Source organism: Pieris napi, chromosome 1, assembly GCF_905475465.1.
Source record: "Pieris napi chromosome 1, ilPieNapi1.2, whole genome shotgun sequence".
Classification (NCBI taxonomy): Eukaryota; Metazoa; Arthropoda; class Insecta; order Lepidoptera; family Pieridae; genus Pieris; species Pieris napi.
In genome coordinates, this window is record NC_062234.1 from 9,625,794 (window position 1) to 9,649,990 (window position 24,197).

The 24,197-nt window shown below is 31.7% G+C and overlaps 3 protein-coding genes across 4 annotated transcripts in view; 1 reads left to right on the plus strand and 2 right to left on the minus strand.

The window, feature by feature from the left end:
• Positions 1-14,262, plus strand: part of LOC125054945 — a 55,739-nt gene extending 41,477 nt beyond the window's left edge. For both annotated transcript variants that reach the window (XM_047657099.1, XM_047657102.1), the window contains 4 exons: positions 6,604-6,770; positions 10,213-10,346; positions 11,386-11,568; positions 12,635-14,262. In XM_047657099.1, coding sequence (XP_047513055.1) covers positions 6,604-6,770; positions 10,213-10,346; positions 11,386-11,568; positions 12,635-12,753 — 603 coding nt within the window. In that variant the 3' untranslated portion in view covers positions 12,754-14,262. The remainder of the gene's footprint in view (positions 1-6,603; positions 6,771-10,212; positions 10,347-11,385; positions 11,569-12,634) is intronic.
• A 1,741-nt stretch (positions 14,263-16,003) lies between these two features.
• LOC125051910 lies at positions 16,004-18,327 on the minus strand. Its single transcript, XM_047652538.1, has 4 exons — positions 18,275-18,327; positions 17,504-17,873; positions 16,736-16,866; positions 16,004-16,190 (listed from the first exon to the last, which is right to left on the minus strand). Exons 1-4 carry the CDS (start codon positions 18,300-18,302, stop codon positions 16,066-16,068), a joined length of 654 nt encoding a protein of 217 aa, XP_047508494.1. The 5' UTR covers positions 18,303-18,327; the 3' UTR covers positions 16,004-16,065.
• A 3,495-nt stretch (positions 18,328-21,822) lies between these two features.
• LOC125053953 lies at positions 21,823-23,090 on the minus strand. The gene is made up of 2 exons (XM_047655591.1): positions 22,693-23,090; positions 21,823-22,203 (listed from the first exon to the last, which is right to left on the minus strand). Exons 1-2 carry the CDS (start codon positions 22,924-22,926, stop codon positions 22,132-22,134), a joined length of 306 nt encoding a protein of 101 aa, XP_047511547.1. The 5' UTR covers positions 22,927-23,090; the 3' UTR covers positions 21,823-22,131.
• Positions 23,091-24,197: the final 1,107 nt, after the last annotated feature.

Here is a 24,197-nt window from a genome sequence, read left to right on the forward strand (position 1 = left end):
TTGTGTCAATTGTGAAAAGAATAAATGAAATAATTTTATTAAAAGCTCTAAAATAATGAAACCTATACTGTTAACGTTAACCAAAGTTGTTCTGAATCTCAGCAAGACCAATTTTGCAGATGTTAAATATTTAATACTTGCTCAAATTTCAATTCAATCTCGCACACCAAAGCCTATTGAAATGGGTAAAAGACCATACATATTGTAGGCCGAGTCGGGACTCAGAATCGCAAACTGCGTGGTTCTATCAAATTTTACTGTGCAATTTCCTTTTGCCGCAATACGGAGAACATACAAATAATAAAGCCCATTTATCACCACGATTTTATACTTGAAATGACAAAATCGTGATGTGGTAGGGCCTATTTCAAATTAGATTTAATTTTGACGTGTCAAATTACTATCAACTCAATAATACGGATATGACAAATATTTATTTTCTAGGTAAGTAGGTTTGTACAAACACTTTTACAAGCATATTTTTTTTTAAAACAAAATCAGTTCGACGTTTCCTATCTGACTACTCTGAGAAGAAACGCCGAAACGAACTCAGAGGTCACAGTCTCTTTTAAAGTCCAGACAGAATCTTGGTTAGATCATGTGAAGACCATGTAGATTGCAGTCTGAAATGGTCTATTGAGGAAAGAACCACACAGATTGAGTGGACCTGTCAAGTCAGTGCACATTTGTCAATAATCGTGCAGCTCAACTCAAAACTAACGCGGTGTCCTGCGTAAGCGACGAATACGACGCGACGCGACGCAACACGACGCGACGTAATGCGACGCGATGCTACACGCGACAAATGTCCTACGTAATTTGGTCATTACTTCTCGAATCATGGAGAAGTACAGTACAATTTTGCTCGAAAGTTCATACTTAAAATATAGACTTTTAAAAAAATATCGTAAAAAGCATAGAAAAAAAACAAATATAATATTTTTACAAAGAAACACATTTGGCGAGTTCCATTATTTATATCCAAAATTAAGAAACGATTCTAAAATGTATAAACAATATTGTGGAGTGTTACTAATAAACGATTCCTATAATGTTTATGTTTTTTGTCCCACAAAAATCTTTGCTCACGCACTGCGGCGATCAACGCTTCAGAATCAACCATTTCATAGTTCGTAGTGTCGCGTCTGGTCGCCCTCAAAACAAGTCCGCGTGACGTCGCGTCTCGCCGCAGACTGTCACATAGGCCGTAAGTAGGGTATGCCGTTGATTTGATTGCGTTGGTCGCGTTCACCGCGTCGCGTCGCGTTGCATTCGTCGCTTACGCAGGACACCGCGTAAGGAGCTTAACGATTCGACGAACAATACCAAAGATAAGACATTCGGGTAGGCCGCATAAATTACTCAAACTGTCAGACTATGACTAAAACTGAGGAAAAGGATAAAATAAATAAAAAACAATGATCCACGTAGTCTTCACATTCACAATAATTAAAAATAGTATAAGTAATACTTTACAAATATTCATGTCATTGTAAAATTTTTGACATTGACATTGACAAGAATAACAACAATTATACGTGTTTATTCTTATAGGTTTTGTCATAGTTTGGTAAAGAAATAGGTTTTTGAAACGAATAAAGCATATCTTTTCTAACACATATATATTATAACTCTGAGAATTGTGAATTGAGTTTGTAGGTACTACTTTTAAACCCTTAAAATTAACGTTTTGAAGATTTATAAGGCAAAGACAATAAATCATTTATATCAAAATATTTGTTTAGCCACAGAAATAAAACCTTTATTGTACACTAAATTAATAATAATTAATTCAACATCATCGGAATTAATTCATTTCGGATAATTAATTATATATTATTCATTACTTATTAATTGCTGCTAGATTTGTACTTAATACCTACATTAGGCCTGTGATTACAAGCATAAAGAGAATTTATTGCACGTATAATTCGCAAATTTTGTCTAAGTTTTTTGAATTATTGTTAGTCTATATTTATTACAATGGTATATTAGCAAATTATACTAAATGACTAGTTACATTAATGGATTAAATACATACATTATTTGTGCACGACGTTAATTACTTAAAAAAATGTGCAAGTCGATATAAAAAAAATACTTTCTTATTTAGCATCTAGCCTAATTTTTAACGCAAATGCCGGAGAGCCAGAGTTCTGTTATATTATGTCAGTGGAACAAATAATATAAATTATTAACGATATACGAAGAAATTTAAATTGACAATGAAATTATCAAACATTTAACCAAACCTTGTCTTGGAATAATATTAGTATAGACATTATAAAAAACAGAGTCATCGTACATAACATTTTAATACCAGCAGATAAAGCAAAAAAATTACGCTAGAAAAATAAACATGTTGACAATACAATATTATATCTGTTTACCAACTCTTGTCTACTTTGATTCAAATTAGCCGAGTTCGCCCCAATTACATAATAAAATATGGTAATATATGATAATGTATTCGAGCATTAAAAGAATAACTGTGAAACAAAATAAAAGCTATTCCAATACTGACTCAGAATTTACGAGCATAAAAAATATTATAGCTTGAACATAACAACAATAATTTAAAAACGCGATGACACCCGATTTACGCAAGTTCAAACTTTATATTGACGTTTAATTACTATATCTGTATCTCAATGAATGTAGTTGTGGATCGCAGCTAACATATATGGTTAAACTTAAATAAATAGAAACTGCCTTTTAAGGTATTTATTAAATTATCTGCATTTAAATGATATTAAAAAAATGTTGTGAGTATGTTTACGTCCAATTTAAGTAACTACATAAGGTTTTGTTTCATTGAAAATTGGAGTGTATGTAAGACAGCCATATAGAACCTTCGATATTTACTTAGAGATCATCGTCTTAATAGCTCTAGTTTCTCTTATCCAAACATTCTTAAGTAATCTGGATTAATTAGGGATGTTTACTTTGATTTCAAGAAGACACAAATTTCACTTTGAAAGCCCGCTTAGTATACGTTGTTTTGGAATATATTTTGCCATATCAGACGGTGATATGAGGTCATTTTTCATAAAAGGAAAATTAGGCTCCAAGGAGCTTGGTGTGCTTAATAGGGTCGCTCCACTATACTTCGATAAAAAAATTTTTTAACCTTGTCCTCATATGATGATATTTTTCACAGATCTGTTTCCTGCAAGTGTAAATTGTGCACATAGAAATAAAGGTCCATTAATCTACTCAACCGTGATTTGTACCCTTTTTAAAATAATAATAAATAGTTTATTTGGAAATAAAGTGGTACATTGAGATTGATCTTTATCATTAATAAAGAAAACCGCACAATCAGGAAGAATTTTTTAAATAAATCATGGTGATCCCTTGGTAGGTACAGGTAAATTTCTTTAAATGAAAAAAAAATCAATTTCTTTTAATTTTTTTCTTCATTTCTAGGATATTAAACTTGGTACTGTCAAAATACCGAGTTCGTAAAAAACTACAGCTTGCAAGAGGTTGAACACCCATAATAGCCCTCATACATTTTTACCAAGTAATAAAATCTCTATTCACATCTACTGAATTTCCCCATAAAACGATACGATAGCGCAGTACCGAGGCAGCATACCCGTAATAAGCAATAATTGCTGCGTTTTTCAGGGCCACTTTGAGTTCGACGCAAATTTATTAAGGCGCGTACATATAGATAAAATGTGTTGTTTCCAAATAACCACAATCTTACTCTAATGTTATGCGTCGTATTAACTTAGTTGATACGACGTCTTCAATTGACTCGTTTTTATAAGTAATTTTGAGCTTACTTGGGTATTATTAGAATTCCGAAAGTGTTTTTACATTTACACTTAAATTATTATCCGCAATATGTCTGTGTTACTAAAAGTGCTACAATTGACATTGACTAAGCCGTTTGCCACAAGAAGCGTAGCAAGTCTGACATATTGATAAATGACCTCATAACCACAAATATAATATCGGGTTCTATTCGATCTTTCATGTCATAATAATAGTGTTGAATCGTGTCAAACAAGGGGCAATTGCTTTTCCTTGAACACAATTTTATTTGATCATACTATTGATATTACCTATCGATTTTAATTTAAGAATTTTCTATATAAAGTGAGATAGTGCATGTAATATTCGTATGAAAGTCGTAAGCCTCGCACTATGTAATTTCTATTAATAATCAACTAGGTTTTTATGTACAATTGTCATTGTTTTGCTAACGTGTGTGTGTAGTGTCTTGTTACGTATGCTCACTCTTTTGTAATAAAAATTCGCAGAATAATTGTCGTTTTTTTACCTTATAAACTGACGCTTTTTAGAAAAGTGATTTCAGTATCAAGAATCATCATTCAAAAAATCTATTTGATCGAAAAAAATCCTCAATATTAAATTGTCACATCAGACTGTAATCAGCACGCTTGTTCTCCAATAAGTTTAGTACTATTTATCGAGAAAAGATACGCCTTTAGATTCGCTAAAAGATTTTCCCAAAGAAGCAATCTTTTAGATTCAATTAATTGCGATTCAATAAATTCACGTAACATCTCAATAGATGCTACGTGAATTGAAACTATTTTCAAGAACTTTCCATCGGCATTTTTAAATAATATTTTGGTATATAATATAATATATAAATATTATTTCTATTTGTATAGTATTGAAATAGATTGATATACACAGATAGTAACCGCAGTTACGTGATATCCATAAATTATACCAATTATGAATAACTAGAAATTGAGCATGACTTTCCCAAGCCTGTCTGGGATTTAAATGAGGATAAACAACATCAATGCTCGAGTCAAATTCGTTTTTCATTTTATTAATCTATAAAATATTATGTATGAATACGAATTAACTATCTTATGTCAATAATGGCCTACTACAAAAATTAGGATGCCTTAACTGTTGGCTAGTATAATGAAATTAATAAAATATAGTAGGATTTTATGGAACAAACGTTTTTCATTTGGAATGTAGCGCTAACCTTCGCCCGTAGACACCCGCTATTCCGCGACTTACGGATGTGTTGCTGGCCCGATGGTTCGATCCTCTTTGCTTTAATAGAAGTAAGACTATATGTAATTGTCAATATAGAAGTGCTAACATTCCAATATCAACGTACAATCTCGTCTCGAGAACTGCTTGACAATGCTTTGGCAAATCGGTAGAATTAATTTCGTAACATGCAGCTTATGTATGCGTTCATTTAATATACTAGAGCGGTGTGGGATTCCATTAGCCTATAAAATGTTATTCTCTTTTAGCGGCATTTTTATGAAAGATTTATTGCCATCTTGTCTCTATAGTGCTTGAGACGTGGCTTTCAGCTTATATCGCTTAGATTAATCTTGAAAGTGGTGGAAATAAGTATGTAAGGCGTGATCGGTCACAAAGAGTGTCTGATGCCAGTTGGCAATAAACCAGATACTGCATTGAAACTTCACTGAACAGTGAACACTGTATTATGTAAATACTAACCTTTACGTGATTAGGATCGAATATTTCCAAAAGGCGAGTATTTCCGATAAACTATTTTAACTATCTTTTTTAAACTATTTGTACCTTTTCATACAAAACTAGCAAATGCTCATATTGAATAACTATTGTTCCTATGCATTATTAGCCTGTAATATATGTGTAATGCTTCTTCACATGTTTATATTAGTAAAATAACCAACCAACAACATATAATATGTAAAAACTCTATTTAGTTAAATAATAATGTCGTAAGGTTTAAATTAAATTTGCCATTTCGGATATAATCCGGCCTTTTTGGGTAAATAATTAAATAGGTTTCACGCAATGGGCTTAATCTTGAAGCGGCTCTCAAATCACATTTAAAAGTCGACCCGTGTTGAAAATGCGAAAACTTTTGTTTCTTTTTAATTAGGGCAAATTTAACAGATTTTTAATCCTATTTTATTTATAGTATAGTAGAGCAGTGTTGGTTTCAACAAGCGACTCATATATCTGAGGTCGTAGATTCGAACCCCGGCTTGCACTAATGAAATTTCTGTCTTTTATATATATTTCACATTCAACGCCCGCGTGTGTCAGGCATAAAGGACTGTCACTTAATCACCTAAACAGATACTCATACACAAATCTGAGCCCCAGAGCAAAAAAGGTTGTAGGAGCCTTGCGATTCTGTAACTCACTTTTCGAACTCTCACAGCGGTTTTCGCAGCGGCGGTCGCGCTCAAATCAGTATGATTTGGCATTCTGATAAGGAAGGAGCTTGTAGTTTATTGTTTATCAGAATGCCAAATCGTAAAAAGACTGCTTTACGACTGATTTGAGCGCGACCGCGGCTGTGAAACCGCTGTGTGAGTTCGAAAAGTGAGTTACAGAATCGCAAGGCTGTACTGGATGTTCTTTAGTATTAAATGTCTTAAATAACAGTTCGATTAATAATATATTTATTTTATTGTAATACTAAATAACACGAGCAACATACAAATACAATCACAACTATCTATTTATATCGCAAAAAGTAATGTACTTACCTACACTATTACATAGGTTTTAAAAAACTGTGATTACCTATCATAATGATATATAATACGTACGTGACGATGTTTGACGTTTTTTTTTAATTTACAGTTAATAAACGAGATAAACGTGCAGCTGGCGTTATTTCGGGACCTCCTCATCCATATTGGTCAGCCTCACGATAGCCCAGAACTACGTGAAAGGGTGCGGCGACTGCGACGTACTTGTGTTGAAGCGACCAAGCAAACCAGCCAGCTTGTTCTTCCTACCTGTAAAAAGTATGTATATGAACATTGTTTATAGCTGTTAAATCCCGTAACCTATATGGCATGGACCGGACACATTTCTGCATCTTTTCATTAATCATAGTAGGTGATGGTCACTTTATATATCTGACATACATTGATATTTATAATAAAGACATCCTTATGATGTTTTTCTTCAGTACTAAAGTGTTTACTGTGTGCCTTGAAAGAAAAATGAATTGGAGTCTGGATTCATAGAACGCGCGACTTCAGTTTGTACGTTCTCATAAATATAATAAATAGTACCAAGAACTCACCAATTGTAATAGCCTCATTGATGCTTCAATGCTAATGTATTGTGTCTTTCGTGGTTTGACGGTCATGGTAACTTTGAATAACAAGCACTTAACTTATTATAACACTTAAATTTAAGGTCGAATATTACAATCATTCATTCCCGTTTCAAGTACAGTTGCCTAATTAGTTGTATTTAAAAAGAAAGTTAATCGCAAAAAGAGCGAATAACCTAAAACCAGTAAACAAAAGGCAATTTATAAAGAATTTTGAGCATTGCTTCGGTATTTTATAAAACATTTTCCTAAACATTCTATACTCACGAAAATCATTAATTTTATTTTAGTTTTAATTTTATCGAACGGTTGAATGTAAAAAAATTGCTAACCCAAATTCAACACACATTTATAAATTAAAAAAGCGTTTTGTAAATTGGCTTCAATTATTCCACCGTGAACTCGGGAGTGAAATGTATTTGCAATTCAGAACAAAGGATAGGTAAAAGTTGAATAGGGCTGAATTTGGCTCGTGGACAGCGGTCGAGGCAGATTAATGCCCAACTGACAAATTGTTACTTAATTACCTAATACCTATTTTTATTCGTATATACTTCAGCAATTTTTTCTCAATATAAACCTGTTATCTTATTCGTGCATAATGCTAACACACAAGCATAAAATACATAGAAAACTTTCATAACTTCATTAGTGCAATTGCACTGTAACCGCGTATAATAAAATAAATATTATGTATTAAGTATATGCATATAATTGTTCCGTTTTAACTTTCTGTCTGTTTTCATTACAATATAAACACAATTTGATAGAGAAGGACGAAAGAGAATTAAGCTAAAAGAGCGCATTTAGATTGATTTAGGTCTTATGAATAAGAGGCGTAATTTTCAGATATTCTTTTATGCACGTAATTGATAAATCGTACATGTGCATCTCAATTTTGTTTGGTTATAAATATTACACAAAATATATAAATACGACTTTGTCTCGGCCACATTATTAAGCACTAATAAATCGACTGTAACAAATATTAAAATAAAAGTTATTTAACAAACTACAATTTCTATTATAGCAATAGTTTATTAATCCTTACATAATTTCGTGTTTATTATCTTGTTCAACAACAAGCATGCGGGATTTTTTTTTTACGTTTGTAATTTTATAACACCTTAAAATATAATAAATATTTTTTTAAACATAGCTATTATTATTATATATATATACGTAATTTTATATTTTTAACTTTAAACCATTTCTAAAATCAAAATTAAAACAACGAAAGTATATTGTCAGTGACAATTTGCAGAAACTGTTCCGTATGATTCCTTTACCAATGTCTCGTACGTATAAGAATTCCTTAATCCCAAAGGAATAACTTTTCTCTATAATACTACTAAATTATGTACCAGTACTTAATACAATGTATTTAGAAAGTTCATATAAAAGTGAACCAATTACGTCGGCAAAGTTCCGATTCCCAAATGGGATCCTAAAAAGCGGTAAACCGCGAAACTAATAAATCTATCCATTGTGCGATTTCTACGGAAAGTTCAACTATTTTCTCGTTACATTTATTGAAATAAAGTTGAACGGTTTATTTCATTTTACTACAAAATACAAGTAAACGTTTATGTAATTGAGATTTTTTTAAAGTGATACACCTCATGTTAAGCGATACCGCTGCCTATGGACATTCTCAATGTTAGTGGGCTCGCAGGTGCGTTGGCGGCCTTTTAAGAATTAGTTGTTGAAAGACTCTAAGTTGAAGTGGTTCGGAACTGCTGGTAGCTTGTTCCACATAGTGGTGGTGCGCGGAAAAACCTGCCTTGTGCAAAAATGTAATGGACAGTGAAACAATATTACTAATTATAATTTTGTGTCAAATTGTAGTCCTCATAATTGACCTGTCTCTGTTGTGTTAAAGGCCGTGTTCTTCTCACACTCTGCTTAGACATTAAGCTCCAGCCTAGTAGTGTGTGGTAAGCACAAACTGGGTCTTCCGTATGTCAAAAACGTACTGGATTTGACATGCAGTAGTCGTGCTTTACGCTATGTTTTCACCTTGCTATTGCTTGCTAACCGTTAGCTAAACCATTCATTGGTACAATTACTCACCAAAAATGTAGATTACATTGCCTCTATAGGTTGACAGGTTGTGGTATCACAGATGATAAATATACATACACGTCAAATTACTTTCACCATTTCTTTGTGTCGGGGATATGAATCATATAAAATGTACAGCTATAGTAGAGCCCATAAACTAACATTTTCGAAACATATTTGTGTCCAATAGATAAAAAAAAACATTAACATTAACCTTAACAGCCCTTTTAACTTAAGTTATTTTTGAAAGGTGTTCTTTATGTTCTTTTTATTCCCTTCGGTAATAAACTTCGATATAAAACGTCATAATGGGTAGAAAATGTGACCTTAGGGTTATATTTAACATAATAAATCTATAATTTCTCTTTGAAACAATTTTTTGTTCAATTCTAAAAGGTCCATAGATTGACATCGCGTTTTATTACCTAGACATTTAAAGTACCAATATGACTTTAAAAGTTCCCTCCTCACGGCCATAACTTTCATAGTGAATTCTTTTGTTATTTTATTTAATATTGATCTTTTTCGTAAAATATTTTTTTTTATTTCTTTTTCTGATTTTTTGAGTACATATTTGGTTAATGAACGTTAATAATAAAACAGATGATAGTTTTCATATATCAATTTAAATCAGAAGCTTTGCACGGATAGCATAGAAGCAGGAGCCTAAGCTCATAAAGTTTCCAGTAAAATTGCCAGAAACGATAACCAAATAAATCATGGAACATAAACTTTTTCATTAATCATATCATTCGTTGGTGACCGCATTACAGTTTGATAATATTGAGCTTACGCCTTACACGTCGATTCAATTGTTATTATTGTCCAATAATACCTACAAAAAAACTTTGATTTAATTTAACGTAGTTTTCCTTCTTTTTTTTTTTTTTTTGGAGTTTATGGCCTGGTATCTAGACCTTTAGGCCAAGTAGTTATCCTTTATGTTGCCTTGCCAGAGAATAGACAAGGATATCTTATCTGTTCTCTGTAATGTCTTTAATTCCCAACACCTATACAATTTTTAATAAAAGCACCCATAAAAGTAACGTATTTATTTTTAGGTCTAGTGGAGAAGTCTGTGCTGAACAGCCTCAATTGGTGCTATTATACTTTATGTCGAATCTACTCTTGCGGGAACTTGCCAAGTGCCACAGGCTAGTTCAGCTAGTGCCGATGGACATGTCGTCATATTACGGTATTTATATATTATAGTCAGCGTATAAGTCAATTTTTGCACGCTAAAAAAGTATTGTCATGACGAAAAGTGTCGGCTTTTTAAATCCATAAATTGAAAAATGAATAAAAAATTATGTTTTGCATGTATCGTATATTTCCATACTTTTGTATGCAAAGGCAACGCAATGTGCAAATTAACTACAGGCAATACTTTTTTGAAACCAAAGAACAGTTAAGTACATTTATTTTAATCGCATTGAATATTTCTTATTATTTATATAAAATTAGAACAACGTACGTTGATAACATTAAAAAAACTGTAGACATATTGAAAATTTTTAAGTATTAAAGCGTAAAATTTAATAATTAGCACGTTTATAAATAAACACAGATCTTGTTCTATTCACTCTGAACTAATATAAAGACAATTCTTAAACATCTTAAGAATGATTAGACAATATCACTTTCCTCCAATTAACGTGCCTCCGTTGTTTTGACATCATTAAGAACGACGATAAAATTAATTAAATTATAACAAAGCATTTTCGGTGAATTTATGATGAATGTTTATAATGAGCTGTGGCAATTATGTAGGTCACATTTACTATTTCGCTAATGACGTCAGGTTTGTTAAATTTCCACTTTTTACACAAACTTCTAAGACTTAGTAATGAGACAAGGTCAGAGGTGTTCTTTATTTTCATTACTCAAATATTGTTTAAACTCTTTTATTTCACAATGTTTTAAATATGATGTTTTTAATTAATATAATATTGAAATATTTCCTCATTATCGTCTTTCCCCCTATCATTATAACATGGCAATGATTAATAAGCAAATGGGCATTTATTAGCTAGACAACACCTGGCTTAATCTAACATTTACATCTTTCTATTCTTAAGATTCTGTTGAGAAATAACTTGCTCGAAGCTCGATGTTAGTGAAACAGTGTGGAAGAGGGTAATAGTCTATATATGTAAATATCATTCATTAGGGCACTAAGGCAAGAATTCATTCATCATTTAATTAGTGTTTAATACTATATGTGCAATTCCCAGAAAATCGCGCTGGACCATCAAACTTCGGTAACGTCATCAGTCAGATTTTGTTGTGTAAGCAAATAACGCCTGATTTCAATCAAGAGGAGCTATGCAGTATTGCCAAGGACACGCAGGAAATTACGAGAATAGTCACCGATATACAGGAATTCCTTCCACAACACGAGACGCTTAGTCATTTAGGTAAAATATTTCTATTATATTAGTCGCTAGGTCAAACCATACAATAGAATTGCCTAGGAACGGTTAGCATTAAAACTAATATATCACCTCAATTATGACTACGAGTTTTCTAAAGTTGAAGATGAAAGGCGTGTTTTAGAATAACAAATGTTGTCTACTGAATGATGTTTTTGCCATTTATACGAGTATACGGCTAAGTATGTTTTAGTGAAAGACATATCGGTTCTATAAAACTATATCATTTCTGTTCGTTTTTTAGTACTCACGTTTGAATAATTTTGGTTGAAAATGCAATCTCATTTTCCGTATATGACGTCATTAAATATTGACAGCTATCGTAAATAATTATTAGGTGCTCAATTTTATTGAACGTGTTTTACAAGCTTATAAAAGACAATAGTAAAACAGACGCAATTTTATTCTATTATGTATTTCAGATGAGTTAAATAACTAAGGGGAAAAGTAATAATGCGATTGGGCTTGTAGATACGCGATAAACGTTATTATTTTTACCCAAGGTACCCGACTAACTTAGGGGAGGATAGAAAAGATTATTCTGCTCATAATATAAGAGAATATTAATAGCCTTAACCCTCAGATCCCTCTTGTACGCATTAAGAACACTGCGCACTGAGATACAAAACGCACACATTTCTTATACGTTCTCGACACTAGCTATATTTCATAGTTTTTACTTGACACAAGATCAAACCACATTTGTATACGTTTTTACCAAAAATGTTTGAATGTAATGAGACCCTGTGCGAATTTGAAATGTACAGAATTATCGATGTCTTGACCTCTTTAATATCGTTTGAATTTAAATAATATACGAGTTTTAACCTGAAATTTGTTTTTTAGTATGTATGTAATTTTAATGAAACACATGATTTTACGTAAGAATGATAAGTAAATTCCGACAAATTCTGGCACGTTTCGCACGGATAGCACTTGGACGCTACGTAGAATATTACGATCAAGGCGCGTGGTTATATCACTTCCCTTCGCGTCACTTTTAAAACTTAGATTTATTTTGCTTTTATATAAACATTTAAGTAATTCACAGAGAGTAACATCGCACTCAAAGGGGACGAAGTTAACGGCCTATGGAGGAATAAGCGAAGAGGTTCTCTTTACAAAGGCATGGGAGTGCTCTGTTGCATGTCCCGACCCAACTACCTCTGAGGGTATCGAATCTCGCCCACGCGGCGCCTCTCGGAAACCCAGGAGGAATCAAGGTTTATGGAATTGGACGCTCAGTGTTCGTAAATCAGTGATTAGTAGCAGGTAAACGTAGTGTAGAAATAAAGGGTCCATTAGTTTGTCTATCACGCTACTAGAATCTAATTCACGCATTATAGTCAATAGGTCTTAGAGTAGTGAATTGTCTGGAAAGGGAACAATTTCGTTTTAATTTTCCGAGCACACTTTACGTTATTTAAAATGTATATATAATAGTTATAACCCCAAGCAGACTGATTCTTTTAAACCTTCTCTTACCTCTACTACGCATAATAAAATGTACTATTTGTTAAGAAATTATGTTAATGCGAATTGAACATCATATTTCTATCCCTATCAGAAAAAATATTTATCTCTAAGCATCTTAGAGACTAGATCAATTTTATTATTAAATTGTCTTCCAATAAAGTTCATTAATAATTAGATCTCATTACTATAAGTGAATGTATTAAAATTTATAAATTTTTTATCTAATACTTTCATTTTTGTTCCTATAAACTCTCTCTTTAAGCTGTATTGTGTAGTTCCTCAAAAATTAATATTAATTATCACTTAGCTGTGATAGGGCAACATTAAAGATTGAAATGAAAATCAAGAACAGAAATGATAAAATGTCAATAAAAAGTTTTAACCTTCGCAGTATGGATCTGATCCCTGCTTCATAAGCCTATTTAACAAAAGCTCTTGCAATCTGAAATGTTGTCCTACCGATTAAATTGAATAGAAATACTCGTATTATAACCTAAATATTTTATAAATCAGGTTAATTTTATAAATCATTTTTAGCACTTAATACGTATGTATGTGTGACGTAAAATAATATTGCATACATGTTCAATGTTAAGTACCGTACACTTAGGCTCTCAATTAAGGTTTAATTAAAATTATGGCCTAGTTATAGCTTGGATTTCTAGTCAATTATCATAATGTCCTTAAAATAGTTCATAAGGATATGTACCCGAAGCGAGTATAAAATAACTTAGAAAGTTATTTAACAAGACTAGTTTGTATATAATACACATTAAAAAATATAATAATTTACTAACCGTAGGGCGTGGCGCATATTAAATGGTTCATTAGGACGTATAGGCGGGTCATAGCTACGCACTTATTCGAACAGCTACGTCATTCAAGTTTTTGCTACGCCAATGCTACGATAATAATATTACGTAGAACTATGGCTCCAATTGTATGTAGCATATCATTCACTTAAATATTTTATTATATATTATTTTTCATGTGTTGAATGTTTATAATCTACTAGCTACCTACGACGCTTGCACAAAGTGTTTGAATCTCAGTTGATCAATTTACAACGACAAGGCCTGTATACGATCTCTAGTAAAACAATATTATTAACGTTTAGTTACACCAATCTAAATCATCAGGTGAGACATATAAAGAAAGAGATCTGAAACGCAAATATATCTGTGTCCCAAGTTACTTAAATTAAATATTGTGTCATTTCATTTATATAATAGTTTCTAATTGTATTTACTTTATTTAATTAAGTTAATTTAAGATTTAAAATATTTCCGTATGCATCTCGAAAATGCAAATATATTTTTCAGTAAAATTTTCTCCGTGGCTACTTTTCAATTTACTGAGATTTCCCTCTACCGTTCTCAGTTGAAGATTTAACGTGTATTGCTTCAAGCTCATACATTTAGTAGTAATATCTAAGATGAAATATAAATATTCATATAGAATAAATAGTTTGACATTTTATCGTGGTCTTCTGTATATGAAGAAGATTATATTTTTTGGGTTTTTGGTTTAATCTCAAAGGTACCTTATAAATCGTTTATGCTCGGATTCTATATCAATAACATTATTAATTATAAAAAAATACACTAATTATAAAAACCAATTTGGTCTATTTACAATATTAGGTTAGCTTAAAATAATCAAGATTACTCTCTGAATGAATATTATTTCTATCTCTACTGCATTATAAAGAAGTACGGAATATAAATAAGAATTACCTATTGTACTCACATATTTTGATTCTTCGGTCTATTATTACAAACAGAAGTATATATGAACTCAGAATGTAATTTCGGTTGTCTGACGGATCAGTTATTTAGTTAATAGTGTATAAAGTAGTTAAAATTAATGAAACAGAAAATCTACGATTTAGTAGCAACTACAATTAGTATTTTAGATATAGAGCCCGGATATAAAAGAACCTAAAAACATTTTTATTTAGCAAATCTTTATACGTCCAATATATTCCAATTTTCTTAATAATTATATCTAAGTATTTTTCTATTAAGTGCACTATGACGCATAACATAATTATAACTTTAATATTTAATAATACGTAGATGTACCTTATAAAGTATTAAAATAATGGTATATAACACCAAACAGTTTATATTAAAGTATATCAAAGTATGAATATCTAGGAATAGCCATAGTTTTATTAAGAAAATATTCGTGTTATTCGTATTGTTGAAGTATGCAGAACTACCAAAGCATTGTTTTTAAATACTCTGGAAATTTGCTGCTTCAAAACTGTCTTCAACTAAATATTTATTTCTATTTAACGATATTTGTAGCCATGAGAATTGTAATAATACGATAAATTCGTTCATATCATAAAAAATCAAATGTTTGGTGCGTATGAATAATGCTTCGATTATTTATAATTCCTAACTTTAGATTAAAGTACCTTACTGTAATACAGGAGTATTTATATTGAAGTACCTACTGAAGTGATGACTGTGATATACTTGTATATTATAAAGTATGTATTAGTAAAATATCTAAGGTATTGTGTTGTTTTATTTGTGCCTTGTGTGTTGTAATTTTAAGAACGAAATTGCGTACTTCAAGCGTAAATTTAAGGTCTGGTTCGATTATTCAGTATTTATTTTTGTTTGCTTCGAGTCTACATCACAAGAATTCCCTAGGAGCATCGGTACAAATAATAGCATTTGTAATCTTGTACTAGAATAAAAATTCCTTTTCTATAAAACTACCAAGTCACCAGTAAGAGGTTTGGTAAAAGAACATTTTCCAAAGAATCCTTTTGTATCTTTGCGAAACGATGACTTTATGATTTACTCTGGTGAATGCCTGACAACTTAGTAAAACCTGTACTCCGAAAAAGTGGGCTTTCAAAGGACCCATAACAAAGGCCTGACCACCAGAATATCTTTCTAAACATTTATAACACTTAAATAAAAAATATCCCTGCAAGAAAGTTTAATAAATATAGATTCGAATAATATTATTGAATCTTTCGCCGTGTCACTCCTTTTCATAGATGTCACCACGGTGACCTATATATGGTATAGAGGTTCTTGCACCACCCGCGTAATCACTTCTCGCCCTTTTTGGCTTGTAATCACGTTCAATTGAATCCTTTGAAAATTCTGAAAAAGCGTACTTATACATTTTTTTATGATATGATATCATTGTAGATGGGTCTGTTATACTGAGTTTGCATATAATATAGCCTGTGTATCTTATTTTCAATTTTTTTATAAAATGAGAAAATTTACACGTGTCACGTACTATACTTGTAAAAAATCCTAGCTCTAAAATATAAAAGTATTTCACAAACCCACATAGCTTACAACCAAAAGTGTATAGTATACAGCCTATATTTTATATTAAAGTTCCATGGTCCAATCAATTTAGCGGCGTCATAAAGCCGTAACAAACAAACCATCTCACCATTGTATGCATAATATCCGTAATTTCTACATCATAAATCTACGGTTATATTTTTGACTGGAATTTTTGTTTTTAATATTACCTCCATATCTGCACTAATATTATACAGAAGAGAGTCCATCAATTTAGAAAGGCTATTAACATCATGCTACGAATTAATTTAGGTGAAACTGCAGGGCTAATCTGATATACTAATAGAAAATATTGATTTTAATGCTTTATATTATGAAAGAGGTCTTACTTTCATTGGAATCCCTGTTCCTTCTTCTTGCAAGAAAGTCATCCATTAAAACAAACCCTTTGTAACGAGCCAGCTTTTTCCGTGGAGGCTTTGTTTCTAGTTTAGCCTGACTTGATATTAAAGATGACACCCTTGAACGACATATTTTTATTATTAAAAAGTGTGCTTATTTTTCAAAATTAACGCGAATGTTTTACCCGCGGACTGCCTGCATAATTCAATATCACTCTAGTGGGCAAGAAAGAATACTTAGAACGAACGCAATCGCCCAATGTCAAATTATTTTTGATCAAACAATGAATAGTGTGGCTTTAATTTCCTAAACTGTTTTATTGATTATTTTCTTAGTAGACAAGTAGGAGCCATCTGTTGCCGCCAAATTGTTGATTAGTCGATCTAAGATATCTTTTGATTTTCTCACGATATTTTTATTACCGTATTAATTGCGTAAAAATAAAATCAAACAATGCATATCTCATGATTGGAAATTATTTAACTCTGTAACTCTAGACTCTCTGTTTAGAAAATCAATAAGCACATTTTACATTAAAAATGCATTCCCGACACAAACACTTAAGTGCTTATATTTCATAAATTTTATGATCCTATTACTTGAGTAATTTCATATGTATGTTCAGCGTATGTGCTTTACTTCTAAGTAGTTCGAAACGCCTGCAGTGGTACAAGTTAAACATGCTCAATAGAATACTAACGAGGTGTAAATGGGTGAAAACGTTAAATTTTTAATTAAGAATCTTTTTCACTTACATTTCACCTATCCGTTTCACATCTGCTGCGTTAATTTTAGCTTGCGGGTCCAGAACCAAATATACTTTTGAATAGTCTTGAAGATTTTTAGAATCTACTTCGTATGGTTTACTTTGTTTTTGTTGTAGTAATTTATCTATTTTATTTAGTCCTGGATGTTTAATTTCACTAGTATCGGTCGAGATAGAATTTCCTTTATCATCATGGAATAAATGTTTGTGATGTCTGTTATGTGTGTGATCGGTATGTAAATCTTCGTCACTGTGGTTGATAGTTTCAACATTCTTTTGTTTTTGTAGGATTTTAAGAATGCGATCCAAATCGGCATTAAACTTCAGACTGTAGGATATTTGTGGTATACATTGTATTGCTGCAAAATCAATTGAATATTACAAAACGATCTCTATTGAAAATTTTTCATTCAAAACTTAATCTGTCCTTTTTACCATATACCTTGATAAATATTTGTTCATCGTAACTTAATACCGAAATAAAACATGAAATTCATAAAAATGTTCACAACTGTGTATAGAAATTCATATTTATTTTACGATAATTCATTTGAAATATTTAAAAAAATATCCGTAATACTCTTAAAAGCTTATCCTACTCTGCAAATCCTCTACCAATTAAAGTTATTAAAACTCGAAGGCAACAGATTGAATTAGTCGAAAAAATTTAAGCTGGTTTAAAATCGGCGTGTTGTTTCGTTTTCACTTTGTCGTCGCCATTCGAAATTCAAATTCATAATTTAAGCCGCATTCCACTCACCAAGTAATCCTACTACTAAGCTTAACATTCTGCAGCGCACTGAGAATTGTAATATTTTAGCAGTTACCGATATCGACACGGCAATTTTAAAATTCAATTTACTCTTATCGGTTTTGGGATTAAAAAAGGTGTCGCGACAACTAATTTTAGACTTAACATGTACTTATTTATAAAATTATCCCTCTAGCAGAAAATGTTGTCACATTTGTTTATTTTTAAAATTATCATGACATAATTTGCAATAACTGCACTTCAAAGCGTATTTATGAAGAAGTAAGGTAAGGTAAGAAATTTCATTGAATACGGATTCTTCTAAATAATTTCTAATATATTACTATTAACTACCCCCTAACAACAATTCAAGGGGGTGTTTATGTTAAAATGTGTTAGCATCTTTTTAAAATATGTATCAAAATGCATAAACTTAAGCACAAATATAATATTCTTATTCCTTACATTATTACGAGATCAAATTATTTTATACACATTGGCTAAAAAGTATCCAAATTAAAGGATTTATAAGAATTTTGTACTAAAAGTTTCATTACATTGTTGTCCCTTAGTTTTAATAGAAATCTGTCTCTTTTCATTACTACATAAACATAATTTGAGTAAAAGAGACGTAAGAATATTTTAGTCAAAGGAGTGTGTGTAATTAGACTGATTTAAGGTTAACGATTTCTAAGTCTACACTATCTATATTTCTCATAATATCTACAGCAGCAGTATTGGCCTACTGGCTTCAGGGAGTGACTCTCATCCCTGAGGTCGTAGTTTCGATACCCGGAGGAGCACAAATGGACTGTCTATCTCCGCAATCAATACTCGCACGTACGGCGAAGTTAAACATCGAGAGGAAACATAAATGCCTTAGACCCAAAAATATCGAAGGCTAAACTACTTGCCTATTATAAAAAATAATAATGAGATAACTGACCTAAAACATAAAACCTGCCCTTATTTAATTAAACACGATGAATAACGCGCGTAATTTAATTTATGTTGTACGCTATAACCGCGTGAATATGTTTCAATTATAGCTTGAATGAACATATTCAAATGTATTTCTTTCATGACGTACTTTTATGTAATTTACTTTACTTGTGATGTCATTTATAGGAAATTGTAGGTATGGAAAAATATATAAAGAATCTTATAAATTCTTAATACAGTAAAAAGCCTTTGATTTTCATTCAATGTTGAAATTTCTTTTGCCAGTTCTACGAACCTTGACCATGGTACCAAGATCAGATTTGTCTTTCATGGTTTTAAGTTTACGACGGGCTACTACCAAAACGGAACCATTGTGCCGCAAGTAAACATTGGACACTAACACTAGTTTTTTTTTATTTTAAATTAAATTTAAAGTTCATTTAAATAGAACACCAGAGTACAGTATCAGTCAAAATTACAAAAATATTACTACGCATTTGGGAGTTCCAATAAATTGCTTCTATGTCTTTAAGCCCATGCCAATTGCAAGTCTCTAGTCTATATTGAGCCTTTAACAAAGAATTACTACTTTGTTAAATTTCCCGAGGCGAGTGCACAAACGATTCACTATGCTACATGCATTTGACATTACACTTGTATCCCTTGGGGCTTCTCGCCTTCATTACAAATGCTTTCAAACGCTTTATATGACCGCATTCTAACCGAAATTCCTTTTAGTGGCTCTCTAGTTATAACGTTTTATTGTATTTCCTCAAGAGAGTTGGGTGTCACTCGCGATGTTAAGTAAAAATACGGGCTTATCTTGGAATCGATCGTAATATTTTTATGAATTATATTATAATACTACTTTTATGATTTGTTGACTCGAAATAATGCAATCAATTAATTAAACGCTTGGGATTAATGGGGCAATAAACAGCAACGACGGGCAAATAAGGTTATTAAAGTAAGGTCAATTCCTGATTGGAAATCACTTAATCTAGTAGCTGCGTTGGATTTGCTGTAATTAAGAAAAGCGTCGCTGAGCCTCCGTATATTGCTTCCTCAGATTAACATCAAGCTGCCGGTTAATTTCCTACGTTCCACTCCTTAATGGCACCCTCTATGGAACATTCCGCCTTAATATCATTGCGAATGATTGGAGCCATTGGACTGGAGACTTTTATTGGACTTTTTCGATTACAATATTTAAACAGCCATAGCAGCAAGGGCTGATTTAAGGGACCACAATTTTTTACAATATAAAAAGAAAAAAGGTTATAAATAATAATTATTGTTAAACAATAGCTTTTGTTAGTTGATATTTCCAAAATTCTGTATAAAACTGTCATCATAGTCAGCATCAAAATCAGTAACTTTACTAGTAACTGATCATATCATATCATATCAGACAAAGTTTTTTAGTATATTAATACTTATACATATAAAAAGAAATACGATTAGAGATGTGTCCTAAATAAGCTTCAAAACAGAAGAAGAACAGTGAACAGAAATATAATACTAATAGGCACGAAAATATACACAAAACAATAATTTTAAATGGCGCTTATGTAGGGGAACCTATCAACTTTGAAAAAGTGAGTCTTACCGGAATTACACATTCTAAGTATGGGAGCTCGATACCCGATATTAGCACGTGTGTAATAGGTAAATCAAATGTATTGCATGAGTGACGTGAAGTAATGATATACGGTGTTAATCATGTATATATAATAAAGCTTTAAGTGTTTAAGTTTATCCCCCCGATGCGAATTCTAGATCCATAGCATAGTAACACTATTGACCTACACTGTTTCTCTATCATGTCCGGTACAAACGACATTTCTCAGCCTACACTTCAGTATAAGCGCGACAATTTCTGTAAAACTTGTATTACGTATTATCTTTGTGTGTTTTATAAGCTTTGCTTTGATTACATTACATGCCTACGATTATTGACGAAATGGTATCCTAATACACAAATTTACACGCCACAAGAATGCGTGTTTAACTTTACACATCTCGATTCTGCTTCACAAAGGAAATCTCGCAAACAGATGTTAATGAGGCCTTAATGACTTTGCTATTTCCCAACAAAACCTAAAGCTTTCCCAATAATTACGTTGAAATTGAAGAATTTATTACGGTGAAGGTGAAGTATAAACCTTTTCCTTATTAATTACATTCTGATAACGTAATAATATACGCCAATCTAATAAATTCTGATGTTTATTAAATCTTTAGAATTATACACTCTATTAGTTCTATGAAAATGAATAAAACTGGGTGTGGCCCCATGTTTTGTGTGTCAAGCCATATGTTAATAGAACCATAGCTTACATATTAACAATTTCTTTATGTACTAAGATATCTTGATTTGAGTAAAATGATCCACTGACATTACCATTGATTTGTATTTATTGCAAAATTCTAGGATCTTGCAAAAATAACTAAAAATAATCCTTATTTACATACTCTAAACATAAAAAATTTAAGAAAAGTATTAAATATAAAATAAGTACTTTTGTTTTTTAGAATGTTATGTTTATAGGTAGGTAGCGTTTACTAAAAGACTGCATAGATTTTCACTTATTTTAATTTTCTCGCAAAGATACATGATAATGAAAATCTTATATCACTGCTAAATTATTGTTTCACAATTTTTAACATTATACAATTAACACACGATAAATCATAAAATACAATAGAAATATTTACCCCGAAATACTAAGGGTATAAGTCACCTTTAGTGACCTAATATAAAAATAAAACATATGAGAAACATCTATAAGCATGGGTAATAACAGTACTAATGATATATATCGTTAGTACTGTTATTTTGTAAAAAACAGATACAGGCTTTGAACAATATAGAGAGCGCGATGCTTAGATGTTGTCTTCGCATGTAATGTATGCTTTCAAGGTTAACGTTCTGGAGCTAATATTTCGTCAACTGCGTGCGGTCCGTTGCACTGTTCACAGAGAACGATAAAATTCTGAAAGAAGAATAAAGAAGTATTTATTACTATGCATGATAAATCTATAGCCCAAGACTTTGATCTTCATCGAGCTAGTCATATTATTCTGCGCTTTAACATTTACTTGTAGACTGTAGTACCGAAAGATTTGAAATACTTTGTCTAGTATGCTTTTCATTGCCACTATTATGTAAGTGTTACTGGGTATAAAGCTGGCATACCTACTGCTAGGTAGCTTTACTAAGGAGAGTGAAGTTTAAAACAGATTCATAGTCTTTAAGTTTAAGGTACAGACCAACATACAAAAACGGATTCCTGCTCACAACACCAAACACTATGCAAATACGAAAATTAATATTGTTTACTATAAATTGTGTTTTATTATTTAACTACTGACTTTAATTAAATAGATAACATGTAAAAGAGAATATTAAGATTCCGTCGTTTAAATACATCGCATATAATACACATATATAAATAATTTAAATAATCGTTCGACGGACTTACCAGGTTGTATTGCAAACGCAAAAGATCCATCGCGACATGGTAATTGTTGTTTGAAGTCGATCCGTGCTTTTCCATTAAAACCACTGATCTTTGTGCCAAGGCATCTAATTGTAAAAGACCGTTGGGTACTTGTTTTTTCTCTTCACGATTCCTACCAAATCTATAACCAAAATTGCGATGATTACGATGTGAATTAGCAAGACCATCAGAAATTTCCGGTTTTAAATTCACCATTTTAGCACACTCAAATCTTAAACGATACTAAACTATTTAAATTCGACAACTTATATTTATACAATTCCCTTAACTACCTGATCATTAAGAAATGGCCTCAGCTGTAACTCGGAGAAGTCAACATCTTTTGTTTCATTGAAATTGTTATCTTGGTTATTAAGTCATTAAAGGATTATAGGTTTGTAAATTGGCCAAGAAATAAATTAAGTATAATATTTTTTTTTTGGAAACAGTGTAAGATAACTTTTGCAGCTGTTCAAGTACAGTTGCTGTATAAGCTTTGAGCTTCGACCGCTACAGAAATATTAATATCACAATTTAAGTATGTGGTACTTCATGTACAGTAATGCGCAACCTTATTAGCAGCGGAAGAAATGCATGCTTAAATCTGTTGAATCTTAAGTGTGAGTTGTTAAAGTATAAGTAGTTTAAAATATTTATAATCGCCTTCTATGAAAATTGGTTTATGGGCACTGCGCCGTTCATAATCTTGAGAGATCCTTGATACCACTTCCGGCAAATACAATTGCTTCTAGTTTGTAGTCACTGAAAGCCTTTGTCAAAAAACCTACGTAGAACTGCGTCGTGCCGCGTGCCGGTTATATGATTTCATCGGTTGTCAGTCACATTTCTTGGTGAACAATACATCGAACAAAATAAAAAAAGTTATTATGTTTATATACTTTTATGGCAGTAAATAGCAATCCGGTAATCTGAAACTAAGGCTGTAGTTTATGTAGGCTATAAACTTTGATCCAGCAACTTTAGCATAACTCGTACACTTATTACAGCACTTCACTGCTTTAGTGCAGACGCTCATAGTTTCAAGTTTATTAGTTTTACAGCCACTTCAAAACCTCATTTCCTGTGTACCTTTCGTTAAATTACTAAGTTTTCTTGTTCATGTCTAAAGTTATTAGGTAATTTTTTTATGGGATACTATGAGTATAAAAAGCTAAATTCATAAACGTAATATAGGGTAGTAGAGTTTTGTCTCGTTTACTTACGAGATAGCGAGTTTAAAGACAAAATATTTAATAGAAGCTAATAAGAGTCAATTAACAATGAAAGCTATCCTCAAATATCAGAGAGCACACCAATGGTGACGAACCCATTTACAACGGCGGATCCAGGGGGGGGGTCATGGGGGTCATGACCCCCCCCTGAGCAGGACTTAGGTGGACCACTAATTGAACATAATGATTTTATATATAAATTTGTCACCATACAGATTATATGTAACTACATACCTTCAATATTTAATTAATTTA